Below are 12,816 nucleotides of genomic sequence, written 5' to 3'. Positions count from 1 at the left end.
TTTCGCGGCCGCTTTGATGTTCTCAGTGGCCGCGCGGCTCACTGAGAACATCAAAGCGGCCGCGAATTGATCACGTAGGCTGCCAAATGGTGCGCGCGCCCGGCGCACATGCACTGTATTTGGAGGCCTGAAAGCACTAGTTTGCACTTCCAAATCCCCTATTCACAAAAGCTCTCGCGAGAGCAGCGCTAAAGCGCTGGCACAGGCGAGACCTAAAAACGGCGAATACACACCCTGTAGTCATATAAATGATCAAAGATTAAATCTTTCATCAAGGCAAAGCTGCAAATTAAGACAAATTAAAAGGGAAATTAATAGAATAATCCGCAAACTGCGCATAATGGGCCCGGACGTCGGCATACAGACAGAACTAAGGGAGTTGAAGTGTAGAAAAATAAATTCATCTGGCTAGTGAAACAGGAATCTGCAGTGAAGATATGGGCCAAACTATTATATGATGTAAAAATTAACAACAGCGCCAGATTTTGGCACACAGTTAACAATTTAGACAATCCAAGGGCTCATAAAGTCAACTCGTATATAACAGAGGAATCCTATGTAAATTACCTGTCGCATCACTTGAACAAAGAAACAGGCGGAATTATTGAAGACAATGAAATTATCAACCATAGTCTACAAGCCAAAACCATCTAGATGTGGAGGCCTGTCTTCCATGCACAACCAAACAGATCAAGAACCGAATTATGAAAGGCAGGAAAGAGGGGGCCCCCGGGCCCAATGGAATACCACCAATTTTATATAAACAGGACACAAATTATTGGGCAGAGCAACTAAGTGCCCTCTTCAAAAACATTTTAAGAGTAGGAAAAATTTCAGATTCCTTGAAGGGATCAATTATTTCCCCTATTTATAAAAAAGGCAGCAGAAATCATGCGAAGAATTACAGGCTTATAGCATTAATTGATATAGACGCCAAATACTTTGCGGGTCTCCTGCTAGAAGAACTAACTGAATGGGCATCAAAGAAAAGCGTAATTTCGATCAATCAGTCCGGCTTCCAAAAAAGCTCAGGGACAGTGACAAACATCCTCGCTCTTTCACTGTTAATAGACGCTACTATAAAAATTAAAAAGCCACTATTCATCTGTTTTATCAACTACTCGTCGGCCTTTGACAGCATAGACAGGGGCAAACTATGGGCCAAACTATCCGATTGGGACATAGACCCGAAACTTTTGAAACAATTGATTTCTCTTCATTCGGAGACATGGGTTCAAATAAAACTAGGATCAGGCAACTGTCTATCAAGAAAAATAAGGACCACAAAGGGGGTGAAGCAGCGATGTGTTCTTGCCCCGACTCTGTTCAACCTCTTTCTTTCCGACATTTCGTCAGAGCTCAACATCTGTAACGATCATGCCCCAAACTTGGGAGGTTTAATATTGTCAAACGTATTGTATGTGGACGATCTAATACTGATAAGTAGAACCCCAGTTGGTTTGCAACATCTTATAAGTAACACAAGCAGATTCTCAGACAAGACAATAAACTTAGAAAAATCGAAAGTGATGACACTCAACGGAATGAACAAAAAACACTGCCTTAAATGGGAACTGCAAGATCAACAGTTGGAGGTGGTCAAAAAATATAAATACTTGGGAATAACCTTCGATAGAAGGGGATCGTTCAGACAAAAAAAAGCACTGATTAAAACAAGAGGGATCACACTGGCAGTGTCATTAAAAAACCTCAAGCAAAAAATAGCAGGACCGAGTCTAACTCCTCTACTAGAAATGCTTCGAGCAAAACTGCTACCATCTATCACTAATGGTAGTGAAAGTATGAGAGGGAGAGATGAGACAATCTTGGCCAAAGTGGTGTCAAAAACAATACGAATAATATTTAATCTCCCACAGTACACATCTCCAGCACAACTAAGGCTAGAGTTTGGCCTCCAAAAACAGCAATTAGCTCGAAAAGGAGCGTACACCAAATGCTGGCACAAGATGAAGGGAGCAGAGCAGGGCTCTCTGAATTCATACTTATGGAAGGAGATAGAAAGGAAAAAAAGTCCCGCAATGATCCACCACCAAACGGCAATAAGCTCTCTTGCCCTACAAGACCTCTGAGAACTTAATGGGCCTCATAAAATCTTTAAGCTTGTAAATAAAACATTAAAGCTACTATCTCTGGAGGAAGACAAGGCCACATTGACTAAGAGGGCTCACGGGTGGTTCGTTATTCAGAGTTACACAAGGTCTTTGCCACAAGCTTATTTGGGAACAGGGTTCTCAAGAAAAGTGAAGGAGTCCTAGTCGAAATTCAGGATGGGGATCCTACCTGTAAATCAGCATCCGCCACCTTGGGAACGTATAGAAACAAAAATAAATTGCAGAACCTGCAGCGACTTTAAAGAGGACGTCCTGCATATACTGTGTAGCTGTACAGCTCTAAACAATTAGCGAAGACTTTTATTAAAACCACTCTGGAACCAAAGAAGAATACGAACACGCAGTCAAGCACTAATAGCCAGCTTTGAGGAAAACGACACTCAGCTAGCATGTAGGCTAGAACAATTTATGAATATTGCAAAAGCCAGGTTAAAATTAACTACTAAGGGACCGATTCCGATCCGACCGAGCCAGATCCGGAGTGTTTTCCGACCGAGCCGGAGTCCTGCAGTCTGACCGAGCGAGTACGATGCAGCCGTATGCTGTCGGACTCGGTTCGGACGGACTCCCATAGAAGTCAATAGGAGCCGGTCATAGGACACGTACATGGGCTCTTATTGACTGAATGGGTACGTCTCAAACAAGTGCGCCCCCTACAGTGGGTACGCGTCGGTGCCATCCGTGCCATACATGCCTGTGTTGGGGAGACCCGTAGGTCTCCCCCTGTGTCCGAGTCGTAGGGCTGCGGGTGTCAGGGGGTTCGATGCGGACCCCCAAAGTCCGACTCCGGGAGCTTTTACGAGCCAGACACTCCGGTTCGCACTGGCTGTCCGATGTGTGCATCGTACTGGCTCGGTTGTAAATCGCATCCATTGCACGCCACGGTTAGCTTCCGACCGAGACGTACGGAGCGGTTCGGATCCGGAAACGACTCGGTCGATGAATCTCACCTAGCTCGCATCGTACTTGCTCGCTCGTACAGCTGTACGAGTCGGCCGGAAAACACGCGTACGGCTCGTAGTTTTTCTGGCCGGATCGTGTTTGGTGCCCTTCCGACCCGGATCGGAATCGGCCCCTAGGTGACGATTCCCTCAAAGTAGGCTATAATCAAAAGATAGATTTAGCCGCATAACCTTTAATTCTGAAGCTCCGCCCAAAGTTTTATATGCAGAATATTGTACCGCTAGAGCAGACCAGTTATGTGCTTTAAGGTATTGAGAGCAGAGTCCGACAACTGTTAATTTGGAACGTTCAGGTTCTTTTACTGTATTTTAAACCTTGCACAGAAATGGAATTTCATATGTGTTTTTAAAGACTTTTTACCCTGTCTAATCGTAATTCAGGCATATTTTCAACGTAGACTGCTTTTGAATGTATTTTTCCTATTGCAATGATTTTAATTAATCACAATCATGCAATAAAGAATTTTGTACCTCTTGTACATTGTGGCTAAGAAACAAGCAATGGAGGGACAGGCAAGTGATTGAAATATTCGAGGACATCCAGACTTGGGAGTTAGATCAATAACAGCCTTATAATTATTATATCAGGATGTTCTGTGATTGTCAAAGACCACTCTTGTGCTACAGACCATGCGAACTGCTGTCCTTTTTGTATTTTTCAGCCAGGTGATGACGGTCACTCCCTGGCTGGCTCCTGTGGTCTGGACTGGGACGTTCAACAGAGACATCCTGAACAAAGATTTTGAGAGGAAGAACTGCACCATAGGCCTCACCGTCTTTGCACTCGGAGGGTATGATATGCTGTGAAAGTGTTGCTTGTGCAATACCCTTTCCCCCCTCCCCCCTCTCTCTCACAGACACAAACACATGCACACGACACAAACTGAACTACAGCACAGTGATTGAAACCTTCAATGTGGGCCTTGGTTTTAGCCACACAATCACCCATGGGGCATTACATTCCTAGTGGTACAAAAGTTCTGCCCAAATAGCTCTGATACAGTAAGGCCAAGGCACATCCAGCAGCACTGGCATTTTCCGACACAACAACTCTTGCTCAAACGCTCAGTACATCTATGCACACTTCCTCTTTGTCTCATAGTAACTGCTGCTCATGTATAAGCAGCGCTCTTCTTCTCAGACTGTGTTCTCACTCACTTCTCTTTTAACATTTCTCTACTGCTCCTTCGTGTAGGTGGTAACTGTTTCCTCCCACCGCCAGCTTGTTTTCTAGCAAACTCCCCTTATCTGCGATATTTGCAAGTCACAATGCTTTGCATAGTGCCCGACTTTCTCCTTCTCGTCCTCCTTTCCTGAAAACTCAAATCTCAAATGGGAATGGCACTGGCAGATGTACTCTGTCCCTCCATCTTGACCAGCTTCTCCTGTTTCATGCTGCCCTGCCTCAATTTACTAAAATCTATCTCTTCAATATCACATCACTGTATATACATGCTCTTTTTTCCATCTGTCCAAAGAGCGCCTCCATCCTCTCTCTGAGCTATCATTGGGTTGATTGGGTATCATTGGGTTCAGCGGTTATCACTGGGTTCAATGGGTATCAGTGGGCATCATTGGGTTCATTGGGTCCAATGGGTATCAATGGTTATCACTGGGTATCACTAGGTTCAATGGGATCATTTGGTTCACTGTGTAATATTGTGTATCAGTAGGTCTGTTACAAATTGGGTTTCTGGTTGGCAGAGGTATGCTTCCTGTCCAAGCAGGGACCACAATCCTAGTCAGGGTAACTCTCTACACACCCTAAATTAACTTATGCTCACCCTCTGGTAGCTTGGCACAGAGCAGTTAGGCTTAACTTAAGAGGCAATGTGTAAAGTATTTGTGTATCACTTCATACAGTAACAGAGTGAAAACACCACAGAAAGACTCCACACCAGTTTAGAAAAATGGATTTTGGTTTTATAAATAAAATAAGACTAACATGACAAAAATCCAATAGGTAGAAGTCCAATTACTCATTTTGAAAGAGTACAATTGTATATAGTGCTTAGAAGAAATTAGTGCCAAAGGGGTTTATCTGGACTTGGTCAAAGTCTAGAGTTCACACCAACTGCGACGAAGCGCGGGATGGATACAGGAGCCATGCAAGGCCTGCTGAACAAAGAACCTTTATCCTGGTTGCAACAGCGAGATGCTTGGTGCAGCTGAGTGATGCATCGGTGCCTATCCCGCAGTCGAGGTGATGCATCGATTTTTTTTCCACGCAACAATGGCAATGCGCCGATTCCGTAGACGAAGCGCTGGAGCTGAAATGCAATGGTTCCAAAGCCAATGCAACGATTTTCTCCACACTGTCGAGGGGATATGTTGATTGTCTCTCACTGCAGCGGCGGTGATGCAGTGGTTCTGATGTGTCGGTGATTCATCCGTTCCACTGGAGCAAACACCTGGATCCACTTCCAATCGACCAGGCGCAAGAGCAGGAGGTGAGAGTTTGATATCCTTGAGTCTCAAAACAGGAGACAAGCCAGCTTGCCCTTGTAGATCTCTCTGGGTTCAAGCAAGAGTCCAGTTCTTCCTCAGCAGGGGCAGAGGGTAGCAGGCAGCAGGCCAGAACAGCAGAAATGCATTTCTTCCAGTTCAACAGTCCAGCAGAGTGGCTGTCCTTGTAGCAGCACGGCAGTCCTTCTTCCTGGCAGAGGTTTTTTACAAGTCTAGAAGTGTCTGATTTGATGGGGGTCAGAAACCCAGTGCTTATACCCAGTTGTTCCTTTGAAGTGGAGGTGACTTCAAAGAGGGGCTTTAAAGCGCACAGAGGTCCTCCCTTTTCAGCACTGGCTCTAGACTCACTACGGGGCTAAGCAACACTTTGTGTGGGGACAGGACACAGCCTATTTAGGTCTAAGTGTCAGCTCCTCCCTCGAATCCTGCCCGGGATGACCCATCAAGATGCAGATTGGCCACTCAGTCACACCTATCCTTCCTTTGTGTGTGGCTGTCTAAAGAGAATGCACAAAGTCCAGCTGACACCCACCCCAGGCATGTATTGGAGACAGGCTACAGACACACAGAACTAAGAGCAGAGAAATGCAGTCTTTCTAAAAGTGACATTTCTAAAATAGTAATGATAAATTCAACTTTGCCAGCAAAGAGGATTTATCACTACCACTCCGCTGATATTAAACATAACAGAGTTACTCCTTCTCAATCAGTAATTACAGCTCATAAGTGTAATAAGGAATTTCCAATGTTAACCTACAGTAGTGAAAAATAAATGTAGGTGTTTTTCACTACCAGGACATGCAAAACATAAAAGTGCATTCCCTACCTTTTACTTACACAGTATCCTGTACTATGGGTTACCTAGGGCCTACCTTAGAAGGTACAAATGTGATAAAAAGGGAGTTTAAGGGTTGGCAAGGAGTTTTGAATGCCAAGTCAACATGGCAGTGTAGACTGCACACACAGGCTCTGCTATGGCAAGTCTAAGACATATTTAAAGAGTCTTGCTTGGGTGGCATATTCAGTGCTGCAGGCCCACTAGTAGCATTTAATTTACAGGCCCGCGGCACATGTAGCACATTCTACTAGGGGCTTACTGATAAATTAAATATACCAATTGTGGATAAGTCGATCAAACCATGTTTAGAGGAGATAACACATGCACTTCAGCAGTGATTAGCAGTGTTAAAGTGCCCAGAGTCCTAAAACCAACAAAAACAAGGTCAGGAAAAAAAGAGAAGGAAGGCAAAAAGTTTGGGGTGACCCTTCAGAGAGGGACATTTTCCAACAGTATCATTGGGATCAAAGGGTATCATTGCGTTCAGTGGATATGATTTGATTCAATAGGTATTATTGGGTATCAGTCACTATCACTGGGTTCAATGGGTATCATTGGGTCCAATGGGTATCATTTGGTATCAGTGTGTATCATTGAGTTCAATGGGTATCATTTGATTCAGTGGGTATGATTGTGTATAAGTGGGTGTCATTGGGTATATCCACACCTGCACATCAACCATGTTTGAGATACAGTAGTTGGCCTCTTATGAACCTTTCTTATGCATACTCATATGTCTGTCTGTCTTCCCCAAAGAAGTTGTTCTTCTCCCTCCGATAGCTTTAGTCTGTGAACAGATAAGCCACTCTCTTTCACTTGATTATAGCTCTTTTTTCTAGATGTGAATGAGGAGCACCTTTTTTCCCCCAAAAATCATTTAAATAATGTTTTCTCAATTAACATAATGTTAAACAAGAGGAAATACTCCACCTCATTTCATATCAATATTGCATTACATGTTCCCTATTAATTACTCAGCCTTACGCCTTAGTCTCGAGCCTATTTCTGGAATTTAGGCTTCTTCACCTGAGTTCAATATGTTGTCATGTGTAATATTTAGTTTCTTTTGATAAAAAAAAGCAGACCTGCATGTTCCTGGAAACCATGACTAAATCCAGCCCTACAAATATTTTTCTAGCTAACTTCTTTCAGTTCCTTTGGGAGCTTTAAAGGATCACATGCTTCCATAAAAAGATTTTTGAGTCTGCCACGCAATTATGAATCAGCCTTATTTTTTACTAACACACTTTCATCTTTTCTAATAATATATCAGATCTTTCTCTTTTTCTCCAATCCAAATTTCTACTTCAATTGGCAATAACATGCTCAATCCATCATTTAGGGAATATCGTACATATCCATTTATCATCCAGGTTTTCCATGAGATATTTCTATCCCTTTCTTTCATTAAAAGTATCTCCCGTACTGTTACTCATAAATCTGCAATAAAACGTGTGAATTTCTGTAGTTGGCATTAGGACACCTGCCCCTTATTTTTATCATGGGCATGTCTTTGGCACAACCATCTTTGAACTTTTGAGTAAGCTTTGATCAACATTGTATCTCCACCTGCCCTTTATTTATTATATTTTTTTTTACTTTTTGGGCATGACTCTGGCGTACCCCACTGTGTATCCTGTTAGCTAACGTTGCTCAACCAGACATTTGGAATTATCCATGGGTGATTGGCTTCCCCCGCTTATGCAATGACCACCTGGGTTGAAGTTGCGTTAGCGCTACCATTCACCAATCCTGACTGCTGCAGGAAGCGTGAATGTTACATAAGACCCAGTATACTAACTTACCGTGAACTTTTTTGCGCTAACTTTTTTTGCGCTAACTTTCCATACGCAGCCCTTCTATCTGAACCGCACTGTAATATTTACCTGTTGATTTATACAACCTTGTTTCGTGAAACATTTTGTCACGCAGGTAGGGCATCCATCACTTTTTGATCACTTCCATGTCACACCGTGTTTACAATATGTGTAATTCGCATAAACGAACCCTTTTTAATGACCACCTAGTTGCTTTAATAACTAGGTCCACTTTTCAACTATTCCATTCTTAAATTTGTTTTCCTTCCGGTTCCCCTTGGCAGAGCCAGCACAATCCTCCGAGTAGACAAGCGGCCACACAGGTGCTGCATTCTAGCGATTCCCGCAACGTTAATTAAGGCGGGAACCTCAACTAGCTGCCCTATTTAAACTCCGCCTTGGTACGGCTCAGTTACCCAGTGGAGCCATTGGGGAGGTCACACGAGGCAGGTCAGTGTCCCGGGAGTAGTAAGTACGGCATAGCTGGTAGGAACTTCGGTATTGCGAGGATGTGCCTAGGACTACTCGATATTCCTCTCTTGTAAATCCCATTTTTTCTCCTAGATTGCCTATCAGGCACTCCTTCAACCCATTCAAGGCACATGGTGCATAATCCCTACAAATTCCATTTGCTGTTGATTCGGTACTTTTTGAAGCTGTTGATTTAAAATAATGATTGAACTTTTACAGACAAAGACGTAAAGGGCATTCCTTCTGAACTGCTGAATAACTGCAAATCAATATTAAGAAGAAAGTAGAAAGTATATACTGTCATTATACAGCCTCTGTCTGTGTGGGGCCACATTTATGCCTGGCACCAGAAGAGTGGGTGAGGGTACATTCTGAGAATTTCCTAACCAATAAGGTAAAAGGTCCCTGGGGCAACCCTACCCATTTTCTGTAGCAGTTCTTCAAAGCAAACACTATCACAGTGCATCTTATTCCCCAAATCGAAGACATGGAAACCCTTCTCCCCTTGTGCACAGCCTGTGTGCCCACCCAGAAGTGTGGCTGGGGTAATGAGCAGTCCCCTCCTCTACAGTCACTCAAAGCCAGTTCTGAGTAGCTTTTCTCCTACTGGGTTTAGTGCCAGCCTGACTAAGTGGGGTAAGGACTGGGGAACTTCCAGGTGCCACATAACATTTACTTGTGAAAGGGCAAGCCCTTTTGAAGTTAATTAAGTTCCTGGGCCCCTCCCAGCTGGTCCTCCTGCCAGGAGAAGAAAACACCTCATCACTCCCAGGCCATTGTCCCTGCTCTTGGAACAGTTTTCACACCTCTTTCAGGCCAAGTACAGGCTGGGCACTTGATGAAGAGTGAATGCAAATTAGCCTCTAGCAACTTCAGGCATGGTAAAGGTAACTTTCTAAAAGTTACATATCCAATATATTTATAGATAAAAATCAATTAGCTAAACTTTCTATTAAATATAAAAATAAGTCTTTGAATGGTGTCTGTAGCAGCGCCAAAACGTACAGATTAAAGTGTATAATCTATACTTTGATGTTTCCCAAGTGCCATTTATACCCTGACAGGTGACAATGTATTTTGGGCCTGGCCACTGGGAAAACATGCCATTTATAATGGCACACATGTACCACTCTTAAATGTTATGCATGCTACTTTGTGGGCAGTAAGGTGTGCTTAGGAGTGACTTTAATATTTAAAAATAATCACTGACTTGCTTGACAGATCTGTACAGCAGGGTTCAAGCTGCTGCTATAAGACTACATACTGTAGGTCAGAAGCCATGTTTCCAGGCCCACTTTGTTGGTGGCACAATAGGGGCCGCAGCCCACATGTTGCATTTAACTTCCAGCCCATGGGTACATTTTCTACACCATATACTAGTGAATTATAGGCAAGTTAAAACTGCCAATTAGAGATGAGCCAATGTAACCATGTTCAAGGGGGAGCACAAGCAATCTACTCCTATTTAACAGGGTTCTAAATTGAGCAAAAATAGGGTTCAGAAAATAGTGAAAAATCTGGAGTTATCAGGCAGGTAACGTGAATTTCCTACTTCAGCACTATACTGTTCAGAGGTATGTCACTTGTTCTGTTTTGAATCTATTAGTGCAGTTGATGAATACGTGACTTGTAGAAAACCATTGAGCAATCAGGCATCATGTTCATAGATCACCCCACATTCAAATGAGTCACTTTGGGACTTTTACTGTAGATGAGCTGGATGCTTTAGTAGCACCCATAGCTTGCTCCATACATGTGCACATCATCCAACGCCATTGCTAGTGGAGCAGTGCCTTCACTGTCTTAGGGCCAATTATGAGTCAAACGGTCCTCGGACTGCTAGACTCGGGGTGGGGTGGCAGTGGTGGTCTTCTGACTGCCACATTGTGACCTTGCCGTTCGTGCTGCCCTGGGACCGCCGACGGTCAAGAGGCATCAATATACTTTGTGGGACCACTGCGATGCCATAATGTGGCCCTTAGGATTTTCTGTTAATGTAATTGTTAATGGTATTTAGCGTGATGGCCATATTGGAAATAGAAGAATGCTTCAGAGCATGTTACTTTTTTTTCTGTGTCTAACACACTTGTAACTCTTTTTTTTCAGCTATTATAAGCTACTAAAAAGATTCTTGGAATCTGCAGAGAAGTTCTTCATGGTGGGACACAAGGTCATTTACTACGTTTACACAGATCAGCCAGAGAAAGTGGAGTGCATCACAACATATACCAATCGAAAGTGTAAAGTTCTCAAAACTAGATCATATGACTCTAAGATTCGAGTTTTCATGAAGAGGATGGAAATATTGCACCTCGACATCAAGTCGAAGGTCATCGATGTGCATTATTTAGTTTGTGCCGATGTAGACCTGGTCTTTCATAATGACGTGGGAGTGGAAATTCTTGGTGATCTTGTCGCAGCAGTGCACCCTGATTTTTACAAAGCTGGAAGAAATGATATTTCGTATGAGAGGAGAGAATCTTCCCAAGCCTATATTCCAGGAAATGAAGGAGATTTCTATTACCAGGCTAATTTATTTGCTGGCACAGTTGAGGAAATTTATCATCTGACCAAAAAGTGTGACGAAGCCATTAAAACAGATGACTCCAAAGGTATCATTGCAGTTTATCATGATGAAAGTCATTTAAATAAATATTTGTTGTACCATAAACCTACAAAGATCCTCTCTCCCGAATATATATGGCGACGGGGGCTCCCTGTGAAACCAGAAATAAAAACAATAAGAATTTTTCACGGAGATAAAAACTTATAAAGGCTTTGTTTTACCCAAAATTAAATCATATCATGGAGTAAGATAGTCAAAATAACCTGTTCCAAAACATTTCTGTCGGACCAGAACCAAAAACAACTACAATTGTAGCTTTCAGAATGCTCTACATATACTCTCTTTATTAGGGCTAGGATGGGAAGTATGGCACAATCCAATATTCAAAAGTGGGCATTTGATCAATGGGGAGAGAAACAAATCTCCATTTAACAAACCCTGATCCTGACTCCAAATTGTGAACACATTACAAATAACTTGGTCTAGGATATGTAAAATGGAGGTGAACGGTTACAGCACAGCCGGTAAACAGCAATAAGGTTCAGGGAAGGAACAGCTTGGATCGCTAAGACACTTACTGTAAACCGTATCAATGCTCTTGTGCCAATGCACCATGATCCACTATAGATAATGGCATACCAGTTGGACAAGTACCATAGAAAATGTATGTAACTATATGGATTGAGGAGTGTACCAACACCGGACACAGCACAAGCTACATCACAAAATCTGAAGCATTACTTTCGATCCACTGGAACTGCCATCTCTCTTTGGACCTGGAGATGCTTGTTATGAGTACATTAGTTACATCACATCACGGTAAAGGCAAGCATACAAAGGCAGTTGCTGGAATGCTGACCAGTCGGCATGTGAGGCTCAGGAACAAGTAAAATTACTAGTAGTAAAATTACACTCATTGGGGCAGATTTACAAGCCCCGTACACCACATTTGCGCCGCCGTTGCGTCACTTTTGTGACGCAGCGGCGGCGCATATCCAGCGCCATGCTGCGGGGTATTTACAACGTGACACATCTAGGGAGATGCATCACGTTGTAAAGCCCTGCGCCACATGTGGGCGTTCCGACACAGGGGGGGGCGTTCCGGCACAGGAACGCCTCCTAAAAGTGGCTGAGTGAAATCTACAAGATTTCACTCAGTCACTTTTACGGCCATGCTGCGTCAAAACCCTGTGCCTGCTTGAAGCAGGCATAAGGATTGATGCAGCATGTTAGGCATAGGGGCACCCCGAGGCTTGCTGGAGCTGCGTCACGCTTGCGACGCGACTCCAGCAATGCGTCACCTTTACGGCAGCAGATGCGTTACGCATCTGTCTTTTCTTGCCCCATGGTGTGACGCATTGTAAATGCGGCGCATCCATGGTGGCGCAAGAGGTGTCTGCCGTGACGCAAAATAACTGGCGCATCCCTGCTGATATGCAGGGATGTGCCAGTTATTGTAAATCTTCCCCATTGTTTGTGAATACCAAAAAGTTGTAAATTGTGGAAAGTTACATGGATTACCTCAGATCCACATACATTCATAAATCAGTACCATTTGAGGGGG

The 12,816-nt window shown here is 43.4% G+C and overlaps 1 protein-coding gene across 2 annotated transcripts in view; it reads left to right on the top strand.

The window, feature by feature from the left end:
- Positions 1-11,592, top strand: part of LOC146809822 (histo-blood group ABO system transferase 1-like) — a 557,769-nt gene extending 546,177 nt beyond the window's left edge. For both annotated transcript variants that reach the window (XM_085616677.1, XM_085616676.1), the window contains 2 exons: positions 3,757-3,885; positions 10,793-11,592. In XM_085616677.1, the coding sequence (XP_085472803.1) occupies positions 3,757-3,885; positions 10,793-11,459 (796 nt within the window). In that variant the 3' untranslated portion in view covers positions 11,460-11,592. The remainder of the gene's footprint in view (positions 1-3,756; positions 3,886-10,792) is intronic.
- Positions 11,593-12,816: the final 1,224 nt, after the last annotated feature.

Source organism: Triturus cristatus, chromosome 7 (genome assembly GCF_964204655.1).
Source record: "Triturus cristatus chromosome 7, aTriCri1.1, whole genome shotgun sequence".
Lineage (NCBI taxonomy): Eukaryota > Metazoa > Chordata > Amphibia > Caudata > Salamandridae > Triturus > Triturus cristatus.
This window is presented reverse-complemented; position numbering and strand designations above follow the sequence as displayed.